General features: G+C 38.5%; 1 protein-coding gene across 5 annotated transcripts in view; it reads left to right on the top strand.

Moving 5' to 3' along the window:
• SCPEP1 (serine carboxypeptidase 1) overlaps positions 1-16,318 on the top strand; it is a 49,268-nt gene that overhangs the window by 29,366 nt on the left and 3,584 nt on the right. For all 5 annotated transcript variants that reach the window (XM_056816546.1, XM_056816544.1, XM_056816545.1 and 2 more), the window contains 7 exons: positions 2,594-2,666; positions 5,001-5,038; positions 7,092-7,220; positions 7,338-7,431; positions 10,210-10,323; positions 13,881-14,018; positions 15,592-15,755. In XM_056816546.1, the coding sequence (XP_056672524.1) occupies positions 2,594-2,666; positions 5,001-5,038; positions 7,092-7,220; positions 7,338-7,431; positions 10,210-10,323; positions 13,881-14,018; positions 15,592-15,755 (750 nt within the window). The remainder of the gene's footprint in view (positions 1-2,593; positions 2,667-5,000; positions 5,039-7,091; positions 7,221-7,337; positions 7,432-10,209; positions 10,324-13,880; positions 14,019-15,591; positions 15,756-16,318) is intronic.

Genomic DNA, 16,318 nt, shown 5'->3' with positions numbered 1-16,318 from the left:
GTGGTTACTTCATCTATCAAGACAGTTTTTATAACTCTATGGCCAAAAAAATCATCCTGCAGATAAACTTTGTACTGAACCTCTCTGTTCTTCAGGAGGCTAGTTCTTGGGTGACATACATGGTACATTACTGGCCCCATTCTGGTAGATTTTACATAGCCTTTGCCTCCGTATCATTGCCTCCTTGCCACAATGAAGCATCAGGAGAGGATCTTGGAGGCAGCTGGGTGGTTCAGTGGATTGAAAGCCTAGACCCAGAGATGGGAGGTCCTGGGTTCAAATGCGACCTCAGACACTTCCTAGCTGTGTGACCCTGAACAAGTCACTTAACCCCCCATTGCCTAGCCCTTGCTGCTCTTTGGCCTTGGAACCAATACACAGTATTGATTCCAAGATGGAAGGTGAGGATTTAAAAAAAAAAAGATGATCTCAAGAGAAGCTCTCTGCCCTCATAATTCTCTAACAGTTTTAACAATAGTTTACACCTACATGGCACCTCACATTTTTAAAATTATTATTCCAAATGTTTACAAATACAAAGTATTTCTATATGGAAAGAAAAAGAAGATATTATGCAAATGAAATCACAGATCTCCTATATGTTTAATTTACTTTTCTTCATATCTACTTAATAGATCCTGTCCACTAGTGTCCCAATCCTTCCCCACCCTCCCTGCATTACAGAGGATGTGGTCATGGAGACCAACATGTTCATATGAATTAAGTCTTTCAGGTTTCATCTTTCTGTTCACTTTCTGGAGGTAGCATTCTCAGTTTATTTTTCTACTATTAGTTCTGTGGCTGCGTATGTTTTCTTGGTTCTACTCATTTTACTTTTCATTATCTCATATAGTTCTTTCCAGGTTTTAAAACAATCAGTTTATTCATTTCTTCTTTTGGTGCAGAAGTATTCTACCATAATCATATACCACAATTTGTTTAGTCGTTCCTCAAATGATGGACATCCTCTCAGGGTCTAATTTTTTGCCACCACAAAGAGAACTGCTATAAATATTCAGTTTCCCAAAGAGATTAGGGAAAGAGGAAAAGAACCCATAAGTTCCAAAATATTTATGACATCTTATGTTTTACATATATTGTATATTATGAATCATATACATGTATATATCTTTTAATTTCTGTAATAACTCACAGTAGAGAGCATAAAGTTGCTTTACAGAAGAGGTAACTGAGGTGCAAAGAAATTAAGCAAAGTCACTTAACCCTTAAGTTGTAGTATCAGGTTTCACCCTCAGTATTTATATAATATTTTATCTTTTCCCTGTTACATGGGTTTTTTAAAAAAATGTTTATTTATTTTTAAAATCAATCAATTAATTAATTAATTTTTGATTTAGTCAATTTAGAACATTATTCCTTGGTTACATGAATCATATTCTATCCCTCCCTCCTTTCCCCCCACCTTTTCCATAGGTTCCACTGGGTATTACATGTGTCCTTGATCAGAACCTATTTCCATGTTGTTGATGTTTGCACTAGGATGTTCATTTAGAGTCTATATCCCCTCATAAGTAATACCCAATGAAATTGCGCGTTGGCTGCGGGAAGGGTGAGTGGAGGGGAGGGAGGGAAATATTGTGATTATTGTAACCAAGGAATAATGTTCTAAATTGACTAAATAAATTAATTTAGAGTCTATATCCCCAATCATAATCCCATCAACCCATTGTTACATGGTTTTTTAAAAAAATCCCTTATCTTCTGTTTTAGAATCAAAATTAAGTATTAATTCCAATGCAAAAGAGCAATAAAGGCTATATGGTTGGGGTTAAGTGACTTGCTCAAGATAAGACAACTAAGAAGTGTCTGAGGTCAAATTTGAACCCAGGACCTCCCTTCTCCAGGTCTGGCTCTCTATCCATCGAGCCACCTAGCTGCCCCTCAATTACATGTGAAAACCATTTTGAATGTTCATGTTCTAAATTTGGAGTTGCAAATTCTCTCCCTCTGTCCAGTACCAGCTCTCTGAGGTGGTGAGCAATTTGATATGGATTATAGATGTCACCTGCAGCTTTTCTGATACCCAATTCAGTCACTACATCATAGTTGACTTATGTGAGTATCCACCAAATCTATCAATAGGCATGTATTATGGACCTACATACCATACACTGTCCTAGGTCCTGGGGATACAGGTACAAAAAGATACAATGTCTATTCTCAAGGATATTCAGTTGGAGGAGATGATATTTAAATGTAAGAAAAATAAATATATTGTCATTAAACATGAGGTAGTTAGAGAAGGAGGATACTCACTATGGGTAGGGTGTCAGGAAATGCTTATTACAGAATATGGTGCCTGGGTTGTGTATAGAAGGAAGAGAGATTCTCTTCCCAGGTGAGAAAGGAGTGAATTCTAGGCATGAAGAACAACCAAGGCAATGGTACTTGTGAAAGGGATTGGGTGAAGACTTCCTTCTTGCTTCTTACCAATGAAGGGATATAAAAAAGGACTTGGGGGCCACAGACTTAAAATTGGAAGAGATCTTATAAAGTCATCTAAACCATCTTGGCTCAGACCATTGTCAACCAAGATTTGAACTCTGATGCTTATATTTGTTTATTCTCACAGGCTATCCAAAATGGGAGTATAAAATGCAAATTCTCTGGTGTTGCCCTGGGGGATTCCTGGATTTCTCCTATAGGTAAGGCTTCTTTCCCATTTCCCATCTCATAAACCTTTAGTTGTGCTTTAGGCCCATGGCTAGTATGATATCCTGACTCTGAAGCTTCTTGGAGAGAACAGCAGCTTTTAACCCATTGTCCTCCTCCTCCAATATTAAAGAGTTCCAGAGATTCACAGGATGCATTGGAATGGAAATTTCCATTTGTTTGAGAAATTGCTGGAGAGATGCATATCACAACATAGTCTTTTTTTTTCTTGACCTTCCCAATTTCATTCGCTTCCTCCTCCCAGTCACAGAGAAGTTAGCTGATTTTATATTTAATTTGAGTACTAAAGATTCTTTGGTATGGTTTCTGGAGACTAAAGCTGTTAAAATTAAATAAATATAACTACTCAGTTATTAAATATATAAAGTTTATTAATAGAAAGGGTAGATAAGACTAAAGTTAAATCTCACTGCCTTATTCTAAGATCTCAAATCACGTGTCCTAGCCTCCATTTATCTTTCCCCTCACCTGCCTCTCTAGCCCTGTGTCTGTCCAAGAAGGCAAAAGCCCCCAAAAGACCTGCCCTCTCCCTTTTATTGACGTATAGCCCATAATGGATGCAAACCTGGTGTAACTGTTTTATGTGAGGAATGTTGACGGACAAGTCAGGCTACTCAGGAGGGGGAGGGGATAAGATACCCTCTGCACAAAGCAGAAAGAGGTTGAATTAGTTTTCTATATAACCTTCCTGTGGGTAAAGCTGTCAAGAAGAAAATATAGTGGTTCCACTTATAAGATAGCTTTAGGTTTTCATATAGGGGCATGTCTATGTTCTGTATTTCTCTGATGGTGGTTCATTCTTGCCCTTGTTCTTGCCATTTCTGATATAATAAGAAATAATTTAATGAAATGAAATGAGATGAAATTCATCAAATGAATCTGTGAATCAACACTAAGAGCTATTGCTTTTCATTTTTCATTCTGAGCTTTGCCTCTTAGAAGATAATTAAGTGTCTGTGGCCTTAAAAAATGTCTAGGACCTGAGGAGTTTACTGCTTGATTATAGAACCTTTGAGTTAGATGGAACTCAGAGCCCCTTTAGTCCAATTTGCAACCCAGGGCAAGAAAACTTCTCTACATCACTAAACATTTCCAGTGATAGGGAATTTACTCTTGTAAGATGTCCATCTTCCTCCTAGACTTCTCTATTAAAGAAAATTCAGCCAGTTTTGAACCAAAATCTTCTCCCTTTAAGCATCTATCTCTTTTTCTTCATTTTGCCTTCTAGTGCAACATTGGGGGATTAGATTAGAATCTAATTGAGTGAGGGGGGCAACAAAGCATCTTGAGATTTGTGCAGCCAGTGGGTCAAGAGCCAAGCCTAGTGATGGGAGGTCCTGGGCTCAAATCTGGCCTTCAGACACTTCCTAGCTGTTGTGACCCTGGGTAAGCCACTTAACCCCCATTGCCTAGCCCTTACCACTCTTTTGCCTGGGAATCAATACACAGTATTGATTCTAAGACAGAAGGAAAGGGTTTTTAAAGAAAGAATCTAATTATGGGATATAGGATCTCTCTAACCCTGCTTTTCCATGACTATTCTTCAAACATTTAAAGATGACAATCAGATATTTTCCTTTTTCTCCCCCTTTACCTTCCTTATTTCTCTCCTCATTAACAAACTTGTTCCTTTAGCAGGTCCTCAGATAACATGGTTTTCAGCTTCCTGACTAAAATCTGGCACCTAGAATTGAATGCAATATTTTAGATAAGCACAGTAGGGCAGGAAAATTTCCCAGGTATTGCCTCTTTAGGTTCTTGGCAGCTTCATTCATGCCTCCTGTTTAGGTAAAATGATAAAAAAACAACAACATACAAACCCAACACTTGGCTTAGCCAATGCCAATGAATTTGATGGGTGTGTTAGACCTACCTTTGGCCTTTCTTCATTAGTTCATTCTCTGAAACAGTAGCCTTAGCACATGATGAACAAGTAGGATATAGGCCAAGAATATGGGGATGGGCAAAAATTTTAAACAACCATAAAGCTGGCAAGAGGTCAGCGAAGCCACAACCTACCTGTCAAAATACCTTTCCGTAGGGAGGCCTAATTATTTATGGTGATGTTTATTAAATGTGTAATTAAGTCCTACTACTCAGCTTTGGAGTATGCACCCCACCCTGTCCCCATCTCCTAACCATAGAGAGATCCATGAGTATCACAAAAGGTATGATGTTGATTTAAATCAGGAATACAAGGAGTTATGAAATAAGCATTTCAAAATTAGGAATGTAAGTTAGGTTTTGCTTTTTCTCTTCTGAAAAAGTTTGCTTTATTCATTCTGAATGTATGTGGTTCTCTTTAGATTCTGTTCTTTCCTGGGGACCTTATCTATATAGCATGGTAAGTGTTACTTCCTTTATTCCCTTCATTTTATATCTATCAACTGAATTCTTTCAAGTGAAAATATTAAAGTTTGGAATTATGTTCATAATGGGTTGTCTTTGAATAGCCAATTCTTTTATAAACCCAACAACTAGTTTATTTAATTGACTATAGGAGTTAAAAGTAATTAGTGCTTTTCTCCCTAAAATGAATAACCAACTTCTAGAACATGAATAAATAAATGAGATTTATGATTTTTCCAGGCACAAGAACTGCCCTTTTTATTTTAACAATTCCTCGATTGAAGGCAGTTGTCATCAGTTAAATACAACTATTTTGTGCTGGAATTATTCCCTTACAATGTATTTTTTTAATTGATGCTCTTTCTTTTTTTAAATTCTAGTTAGATCTGGGTAGAGGTCCTTTCCATTTCCCCTTCCTCCTTCACCAAAACCTGTCTACTAATGAAGAAGAAATGGTTAAGCAAAAACAACCAACACTCTGATCATTCCTCATGATGTGAAATTTTTTGTTCTCCATATCCTCCTACTTCTTCAAAGGAGAAGGGGGCATATTGTAAGATCAGTCAGGAGGGTCCAAGAATTGCTCATTATAATTATTTGAAGCTCCATTTCCTTTTAGTGTTTGTTTTATTTAAATTATTTTAGTCTCTATATATGTTATATTGGTTCTTCTACCTTCACTCTGTGTCAGTTCATCAGTGTGTCCATGTTTCCCTGAATTCTTGAATTTAATCACTTCTTATGGCATGATAATATTCTATTACTTTTATATGCCACAATTCATTTGGCCATTATCCAATCAGCAGGAAATCACTTTGTGTCCAATTCTTTGCTACCATAGGAAAATGCTTTTATAAATATTTTGGTATATTTGGTATTTTTATTTGTATTCTCAGTGCTTACCACAGTGCCTAGAATGAAGCAGATAATAAATTATTTGTTGAGTGACTGTCTTTGAACGATGGTAGTGAGATCTCCGGATCAAAGGATATGAACAATTTAGTGACTTTTCTTACATAATTCCAAATTGTTTTTTGAAATGGTTGGACCAATTTATAACTACCAACAGTACTTGTCTTTCCATAGACTCTCCAATATTTGCCTATTTGTTTTTTGAGGGCATCATATTGCCAGTTTTTGCATGTGGTGTTAAACATCAGAATTGTTTTAAATTGGGGTCAGTTACGTGGATCATTGGATGGAGAGCCAGGTCTAGAAATGGGGAGGTACTAGGTACCTGACTAGGTACAGGTATCTGACCTCAGATACTTCCTAGCTGTGTGGCCCTGGGCAAGTCACTTAATCTCCATTACTGTTTTTCTGCTGTGGAACCAATACACTGTATTGATTCAAAGATGGAAAGTAAGGGTTTAAAAAATTGATTTAAATTACATTTCTTTTATGAATAAATCAGAGCATTTTTTCTATCATCATTTCACTTACCTTTATATCCTTTGGACCTCTTATCTACTGGGAATGTCTCGCCTTTATTGTTTCATCAGTTTCTTTTAAATCTTGGAAGTCATTCCCTCTCTAAATCTATCAATCTATAATTATTCTTTCATGATATCAATAAAGTCTTAAAAGTTAAATGTTAAAAAATAAAATAAAGATAAATAAAATAAATAAATCTTGGATGTCAAACTCTGGTCTGTGATATTTGATGTGAAAATGTCTTTCCACTTGATAGTTTCTCCTTTTTCTGATGCATTGGTTTTGTATATGCAAATGCTCTTAATCAAAATTGTCTTTTATTTTTTGTGAACTCTTCTATTCCTTGATTGGTAAAGAATTCTTCTTCTAATCACAGATCTTAATGATACCTTCTTCTATTCTCTATTATTTTTATAATGTAACATTTTATATTATATATCTTTACTTTTCCCTCAAAATTTCAGACTCTTGCTTGATGATTGTTAATCACATTTTTATTTTACTATGACAAATAAAATTTTCTGTGAGACCAATAGGATCCTTGTCCCCAGGACATAACCAAGGTTAGGCTTTCAAATTAACAGTATTTTTTCTCCTCTCTATTTGAATTCTAGTCTCTTCTGGATGACAAAAGTCTATCAGAGGTGTCAAAAGTTGCAGAGAAAATTATAAACGCTATGAATATGGGACTCTATGATTGGGCTACCGAGCTGTGGGGAAAAGCAGAAATGCTTGTGGAGCAGGTGAGAAGAGAAATCTATATAGGAATAAAATCAGCTATCATATTCATGGGCTCAGGACCTAAGACAAAAATTGTGTACAAGCGAGTAAGAGCAACATGCCTTTTCATTTGTTTTCAGGATACAGATGGAGTGAACTTTTACAACATTTTAAATAAAAGTCCTCCCGAGTCAACAATGAAGAGTAGCCTAGAATTCACACAGCGTCATCTATGTAAGTTGAGCTTGATGGCCTTAAGCTTTATTTATACCAAGAAAAGTACCCAGGGGGAAATTCAAGAGAATGACCTGGGAAGGTAAAGGTAGGATTCTCCTGATTTAGTAAACTAGACATTTTTCCACCCAAGTGTATCTGAACCAGGCTGGGATACCTGTGGCTCATAGTGAGCTTTTCTGTGTGATTGGCTATTGATTATGACCCATATCTGAAATCAGAAAGAACTAAGGAAGAGTACTAATCCTGCTAGGTCCCTCCCTTTTTCCTCTCATAGAAAATTCAATCATTGACAAGGACAGGTATATAATGATGCCTCGTTTTTTCATTATAGTAAATGTGAAATTATTGTTTAAAAAAAAAAAACCAGGAGTTGTTTTTACCTTTCTTCCTATCCCAGCTCATAGTAAAATGCTTAATGTTTGTTGGTTGACTGACTGATAGTTTAGTCCTTCAAGGAGGAATACTTTTAAATATAGAAAGTTTTTTGTTTTTTTTAAAAATATATTTTATTTGATCATTTCCAAGCATTATTCGTTAAAGACATAGATCATTTTCTTTTCCTCACCCCCCCCACCCCCCCATAGCCGACACATAAATCCACTGGGCATTACATGTTTTCTTGATTTGAACCCATTGCTTTGTTGATAGTATTTGCATTAGAGTGTTCATTTAGAGTCTCTCCTCTGTCATGTCCCCTCAACTGCTGTATTCTGGCAGTTGCTTTTCCTCGGTGTTTCCACTCCCATAGTTTATCCTTTGCTTATGAATAGTGTTTTTTTCTCCTGGATCCCTGCAAATTGTTCAGGGACATTACACCGCCACTAATGGAGAAGTCCATTACGTTCGATTATACCACAGTGTATTAGTCTCTGTGTACAATGTTCTCCTGGTTCTGCTCCTCTCGCTCTGCATCACTTCCTGGAGGTTGTTCCAGTCAAGGAGAAATACTTTTAACAATTCCTCTGAGTTAAAGTCATCATTATTTGCACTTTCTCTAGCTTATCTGTACAGTTTCCAAGATGAAAGTCCTTTTTATTTTTTTAATTTACACTTTTAATGCTATACCTATCAAATTGCCAAGTAGATTTTTTTTTAATTTTATAATATTTTATTTGATCATTTCCAAGTATTATTCATTAAAGACAAAGATCATTTTCTTTTCCTCCCCCCACCCCCCGTAGCCAACTCGTGATTCCACTGGGTCTTACATGTGTTCTTGATTCGAACCCATTGCTATGTTGTTAATATTTGCATTAGGGCTGAAAGTCCTTTTTACCTGACCTCCCCCTCTTTGTAAATTATTGGCTTTGTAGGTAATCCATTTTGGTTATTATCTCTCATTTTGCTTCTGTTCGTATCTCCTATGCTTAATACTATGCCCTGCACAGAGCAAATAATTAATACTTATCCCTTGACTTGACTTCTGGCATAGTAGTGTAGCCTCCCCCGCCAAAGGCAGTCTGCATTTATAAATGACCAGTTGGGAGCTCCCAAGCCCAGGATTCCACCACAGAAGCTGATCTCGCAGCTTTTCACTACATTTCATTCCATACTGGTCTAGAGTGTGTATGGGTGTATGGATCACTAGCACCACAGCCTTAGTAAAGCTCAGGGTCTGACTTCACCACTTCTTCCCCCAGACAAGTTCTACGTGTACTCCCGGGGCATCCAAGCTCTGCATAAGACACTAGTACCTGCTCACTTATCCTTTGGCCTGAGCATCTCTCCTACTGACTCTGATCTCAGGGATATATGCCCAGGAAGAAGCTCCTCACCATAGCTGCTGAGCTTCTTTCTGCCTGCCCTACTGCATTCTTCGATCCCCAATATTCCAGTCATACCAGTTTCAAGGCTACTTTCTAAATGTTTCTAAATCTCCCCAGGAACTGCAAGTTCCAGCTCTCTTCTCTTCCCTCAACCACTTCCCCCAAACATCCCTCCACAAGGGTATAGCTACCGCTCTGTTCTCCTCTCAGCCCCATAGTTCCCCCATTCTTAACCTTGGTTGTCTTAGAGTTTGAAAGCAAAGGAATGGAGATCCCCTTTCAAAAGGAACAAACCAAGGGCAGCTAGGTGGTTAGATTGATTGAGAGCTCGGTGCCCAGACCCCAAAACCCCAACTTAGATACTTTTTTTAAATTCGGTCAATTTCAAACATTATTCCTTGGTTACAATAATCACATTACTTCCCTTCCTCCCCTCCCCCCACCCTTCCTGTAGCCGAGGTGCAACTCCACTGGGTGTTACATGTGTCCTTGATCAGAACCTATTTCCATGTTGTTGATGTTTGCACTAGGATGTTCCTTTAGTGTGTATATCCCAATCATATCCCCCTCGACCCTCAGATACTTTCTAGCAATGTGATCCTGAAGAAGTCACTTAATCCCAATTGCCTAGCTCTTGCTGCTCTTTTGCCTTGAGAGCAATATTGATTCTAAAGTGAAAAGTGAGAATTAAAAAAAAAAGGTAATAAAGCATCTCCACTTTCAACTTGGCCCTGAACTGTATTTCTTTTAGAGGATAGCCAAGATTATTCTTTCCTGTCCTCCAGCTAAAACAACACTCCCTTTAAAAGCAGGAATCCTGCCACCCAAACTCTAATCCTACCATATCGGTGGCACTGAAGCTAGGAGACTTTATATTGATGTTGGTAACTTGATCTTCCAAGTCATTCCACGTTGGCGTCCAAAAATGAGAGGCTGTCGTGCAATCTTTTTTTTTCCTTTTGGATCTATTTTCAGCCTGATAACTCAATGCAGACTGATTTTGTTTCAGCTGAGCTTTATCACCGCCATGTGAGAAAACTGCACCAGGATAAGTTAAGTTCACTTATGAACGGACCCATCAGAAAGAAGCTCAAAATCATTCCAGATTTCGTCACCTGGGGAGGTACTAATTAATATATCATTAGGTTCTGTTTGTAAGAGGATTTGGGAGAAGACAACCCACATTTATGTTTGTTAACTTTAAGGTTTGCAGGATACTTTTCTTCCACATTTTATCCATGCCTATTGTTTAAAGCTTGATAGCTTACCCCCAGTTTTATTTATTTGTTTGGTTCATTCATTCATTATTTGTTTGTTTATTTTTGGAATCCTTGCCTTTTGTCTTGGGATCAATACTGTGTATTGGTTCCAAGGCAGAAGAGTGAAGGACTAGGCAATGGGGGTCAAGTGACTTGCCTAGGGTCACACAGCTGGGGAGTGTCTGAGGCCAGATTTAAACCCAGGACCTCCCATCTCTGGGTCTGGCTTTCAATCCACTGAGCTACCCCAGCTGCTCCCTTACCCCCAGTTTTATAACGAAGCAAAGGTAAGCCGAAAGGCTGACAGAGTGACCAAGCCTGACAATATATGCAACATTTTCACACCCCTTAGGTCCCTACCTCTACTGGGAAAAGAGATGTATATGTTCTCTATTCTCAGCAGATGTTTAAATGTTTTATTTTTATTTTTATTTTTTTATTGATTGTTTTTTTATAGGTTGTTTTTGAGGCTCTGCTTTCTTCACTCCCTATAAATCTTCCCACATGTCTCTGAATTCCTCATATTCATTATTTCTTATTTATGGCACAATAATATTCCATTACATTCACATAACACAATTCACTTGGTCATCTTCCAACTTGTGAGCATCCACTTTGTTTCCAGAATACTTGCTAACATAAAAGATGCTACAGTGGATAATTTTTTCTGTTGTACCTTTCTATAATTGCCCTCCTTCAAGTATATACCCCTATTCAAATCTGACCTCAATCATTTCCTACCTCTGTGACCCTGGGCAAGTCACTTAAACCAAATTGCCTAGTCCTTATGGCTGTTCTGTCTTGGGACCAGTATCAATTCTGAGACAGGAGGTAAGTGTTTTAAAAAAAAAATCCTGTACTGGGAACTCTGTGGCAAAGGGTGGGAACAATTTCATCTTTTTTTTTTTGCATAATTATACATTTTTTCCCCCTAAAAGTGGTTGGACCAATTTGTTGTTGCACCAACAGTATATCAGTATGCCTCTTTTAAAACTCCTCCAACAAGGACTATATCTATTGTTTATTAAAGCCTTTACTAGTTTATTGGGAAAAGGTGAAATCTCAGAGTTTGTTTTAATGCACATTTCTCTTTTTAGTGTCTTTGATAATTTTTTTCCTCATAATTGTTGATCATTTGCATTTCTTATGTACATTATTCAAATCTTTTGATCATTTATTTATTAGGTCTTGATCTTATATTTGTGTCAAATCCCAATATCTTGGATAAGAGACTTTGATGAGCAATATTTGATAAAAAGAGGCAGAGATTTGGGATGGGTTTTTTTCCCCCACTTGACATTTTCCCTTCTTTCACTTAACATAGTACTTGGCACATAGTGGGCACTCAATAAATGATTCTTGCTTTCTTATCCTAGATATATTGATTTTGCCTTATGCAAAAGCATTTTAATTCTATGCAAGCAAAATAGACTATTTTATCTCTTATGACTGCTTTCTTGGCTAAGAATTTTCACTTGACCCATTGATGTGAAAGATTCTTCCTTCTATCTTTCTCCTTTTTTTCATGATGTAATCTTTTCTATTGAGGTCAAATGACTATTTGAGCTGATTATGATATGTAAATTACTGGCTTAAATATAATTTTTCTGCTAAATTATTTTCAGGTTTTGTCAATAGTTCCTGTTATAGTCTTTTGCCCAGTCACTTATGTTTTTGTGTTTATCAAATATTAGTTTGCTCTATCATCATCATCATCTCTTCCTCCTCTTCTCCTTTTCTTCATCTTCTAACTCCTCCTCCTCTTCCTCTTTCTCTTCTCCATCTCCACCTTCTCCTTTATTCTTCTTCCTCCTTTATTTCTAAGTATTTTAAGACCTTGGGTTGTACAACTATCTCCTTGTAAATTCTTAAATAGGACTGATAATAATGAATGGTGTACATACATATAGTGCTTTGTTCAAAACAAAAAGCTTTTGAAAAGCGCTTTTTTCTATCAGCTCATTTATTATCCCCTCAAACCTGTGAGGAATTGTTCCTATTCTACAGATGATGTTATCTAGGCCCAGAGGATATAAAAGATTTGCCCAGAGCCACATAGCTAATACAAAACCTGGATTAGAATTCAAATCTTCTCAATCCCAATCCAAGGCTCTTTCTTTTGGGCTACTTTGGCTTTGGAGAGCATCATTGCCCCTTTGGTACCTTTTTGTTAAGGAGAAACTATGTATTGGCTTAACTTGTTAAGGTTTTCTAGTGGAAGCTAACAGAAAATTACTTATAGAAATCTAGAAAAATCTGGCTTCTGAGCTTCTGTCACACTTTGCAATATTGGACAAACTAGTCCCCTAAAGTCTGGTTTCTCTGTATAAGAGGGAATGAAATCTACCATGTCATTACCAGGCATTTGAATGAATCATACCAATAGTTCTTTTTTATACTTGCCTATTCTTCTCTCCATCCTTGGTTATTACAGAGATAGGATGTTTTAGGACCAAGACTAGAAACCATGTTCTGAGTACTTAACTCTTTCATTCTAGAACTCTTATGCTGAGGCTCAGAAGGTGAAGTCTTCCACTGCTCATTATTTTGACCTGGTCTCAGCCCTGGTTTACTCCCTAGCCACTTCCTTCCTCTACCCTCCACCACACCCCTTCCAGTTCTGCAACCATAATGAAATCAATATTACCATTACTCCAGGGAAAATTGTACCCATATACTCCCATATGTCTCCACTTACCAATTTAGTAACTTTCCGAACTAAAATACTCCTCTTCAGCCACCATTCCCTTATATGTGGTATCTCCTCCATTAGAATGTGGACTCCCTGAGGGCAAGGACTATCGTCTTTCTTTCTTTCTTTCTTTCTTTCTTTCTTTCTTTCTTTCTTTCTTTCTTTCTTTCTTTCTTTCTTTCTTTCTTTCTTTCTTTCTTTCTTTCTTTCTTTCTTTCTTTCTTTCTTTCTTTCTTTCTTTCTTTCTTTCTTTCTTTCTTTCTTTCTTTCTTTCTTTCTTTCTCTTCTCTCGTTCTCTCTTTCTCTCTTTCTCTCTTTCTCTCTCTTTCTCTCTTTCTCTCTTTCTCTCTTTCTCTCTTTCTCTCTTTCTCTCTTTCTCTCTTTCTCTCTTTCTCTCTTTCTTTCTTTCTTTCTTTCTTTCTTTCTTTCTTTCTTTCTTTCTTTCTTTCTTTCTTTCTTTCTTTCTTTCTTTCTTTCTTTCTTTCTTTCTTTCTTTCTCTTTCTTTCTCTCTTTCTTTCCCACCTCAGTATGCACATTCAAGGCATTTAATAAGTTCTTATTTATTCATTGAGTCAGGGCCATATTGACCAAGTACTTCTGACTAATTCACTGCTTAGACCAGGATTCCTAAAGTTAATTATATACTGAAATTATGTCATGTAACTAGTGACTCCTTTTATTCTGATTATCTCAATCCTAATCTATTTTTCTCCTTCTTACACTTGCAGATCAGTCACATTTAGTTTTTATGAACATGCAGAAGGACTTCATGAAACCTGTGATTAACATTGTAGATGACATGCTGACAGCTGGCATTAACGTCACAATTTACAATGGACAATTAGACCTTATAGTGGACACCATAGGTAGGAAGGGTTGGGGATGGTGGACACCATGGGAAGGAAGAAAGGGTTGGGGATAATGAGATAGGAAAACAATTAAATTTCATAGTGGACCATGTGGGTAGGAAGGGTTATAGATGATAGAGATGGAAGACAAATCTCATAATGGACGCCATGGGTGAAAATGTTTGGGGAAGTTGTATAGAGGGAGATCATCAGTTCTCATACTGGACATCATGGGTAGGAAGGCTTGGAGAGGGTTAGGAGGGGAACACAGTAACATGGAGAAACATACAGACAATGAAAATGCACAGACTAGGCATGTGGCAATGATGATATTAAGTTTGTTGGGGAGCTGGTTATCTATTAGGTCTTCCCTGCCAGTCAGCTCTTAAGACTTTTGATAAAGGAATAGGGCTACTGTGTGTCTCTGCTCTCTTGCTCTCCAATCCAGGCTTTCAAGTCAAGTCAAAGAGCATTTATTAAGCAACTACTATGTGCAATGCAATATACTAAACACTGGGTGGTACAAAGGAAGGCAAAAGCAGTCATGGTTGTCAATGAGCTCATATCCTAATGGGGGAGAAGGCAATTAGGAAGGGTTTCCTGCAAGAGATGCAGAAGGTGGGGGCAACTGGGTAGCTCAGTGGATTGAGAGCCAGGCCTAGAGATGGGAGGTCGTCCTAGGTTCGAATCTGACCTGTGTCACATCCTAGCTGTGTGACCCTGGGCAAGTCACTTGACCCCCATTGCCTAACCCTTACCACTCTTCTGCCTTGGAGCTAATACACAGTATTGAGTCTAAGATAAAAGGTAAGGGTTTAATAGAAAAAAAAATTTAATTAAAAAAAAAACCAAACAGAAGGTTTTATATATGTTCTTGACAGTGATAGTGAGACACCGAAGTTGAATGAATTACAGGGGGAAAGATGTGGGAAAGATCTGTGCTAAATTTGGGGGGGGGGGGGAGGAGGGACACCTTGGTAGATGGATGGAGAAAAGACCGGAGTGAAAGAAGAGAGAAAGCAGGAAGTGTAAGAAGGGATAGTGTGGGGCAGCAAGGTGGCCCAGTGTAGAGAGCCCTGCGGTCCTGGGTTCCAAAGGGCCTCGGACGCTTCCTAGTCATGCGATTCTAGGCAATTTTGCCTCGCTCTTACCACTTTTCTGCTTAAGAAATGAGACTTAGAATAGATTCTAAAACAGCAGGTAAGGGTTTTTTTAAGTGGATAATGCCCGATTTCACTCCCGCTTTTGGAGGCCAGTGTCCTTGGACCCTAAAAAACAGAGAGGAGTAAGGTGGAAGCAAACTAGAAAGGTAAGCGGGGAGCAGCCGCCCAACACACCCCTGCCACGATCCCACATGCCCACTCTGACTAGCAGGGCAGCCAGCTGTTTGGAGTTGGCTTCTTGCCAGTAGTCCGTTATGGGAGGCTCTTAATAGCCCATCAGGTTGCTGGAGAGGTTCTTTGACTCTGTGGCCGCTCCATGGAAAAACGGAATGGTGTGCCCTTCTGCAGGGCAATAGATGTGGGAATGGGCCAGTTCTGTGGCTCACAGCTCTCTCGAGTCCTTCCTTTATCTTTCTCGTGACTGACAGGCCAGGAGGCGTGGCTGCGCAAACTCAAGTGGCCCGAGCTGGCTCGCTTCAATGAGGAGAAACGGAAGCCTCTGTATGTTAATCCGGGGTCTTATGAGACGGCTGCCTTCTATAAGTCCTACAAGAACCTTGCTTTCTACTGGATTCTCAAGGCTGGCCACATGGTAAGAGAAAACCCCACAGCTTTCATTCCAGATCGGAAAAGCAGATGGCCTCTTAGCAGCAGGCATTTGGGTTCAAAAACTTCCCCTGACGTGTGCAATCTGAGGAACCACAGGCACACCGTTTAATCCCTCTGAGCTTCCTTTTTTTTTTCAATCTGTAAAATGGGCATGAAGATAACCATTGGGCTTTGAGGCTTAAATGGGATGATGCCTGTAAAATGTTTGCAAACCTTCAAATGCTGTATCGGGAGGAGCTATGGTAATCTGGTTTTTGTGACTCTCTGGCGCCCCTGGTGGCACCCTGGAGCCTGGAGGATCTGAGCCTCAGGCACTTCCTAGCTGTGTGACCCTGGGCAAGTCACTTAACCCTGTGTGCCTCAGTTTTGTTGTGGGAAAACTACTCCAAAGTTTGTAGCCCCAGGAATGGGAGGCTCAGAATTTGGTTCTTGCCCAGAGATGTGAAAGGATTTTGTTTAAAGAGGTTTATAGAGCCATGAAATGGCTGATAAAATAGCCCCTCAGGGCTAGTAGAGTAGTCCAAGGGGTGGATCAGGGTTTGTATA

The sequence above is a fragment of the Monodelphis domestica genome, chromosome 2 (assembly GCF_027887165.1).
Source record: "Monodelphis domestica isolate mMonDom1 chromosome 2, mMonDom1.pri, whole genome shotgun sequence".
Lineage (NCBI taxonomy): Eukaryota > Metazoa > Chordata > Mammalia > Didelphimorphia > Didelphidae > Monodelphis > Monodelphis domestica.
This window is presented reverse-complemented; position numbering and strand designations above follow the sequence as displayed.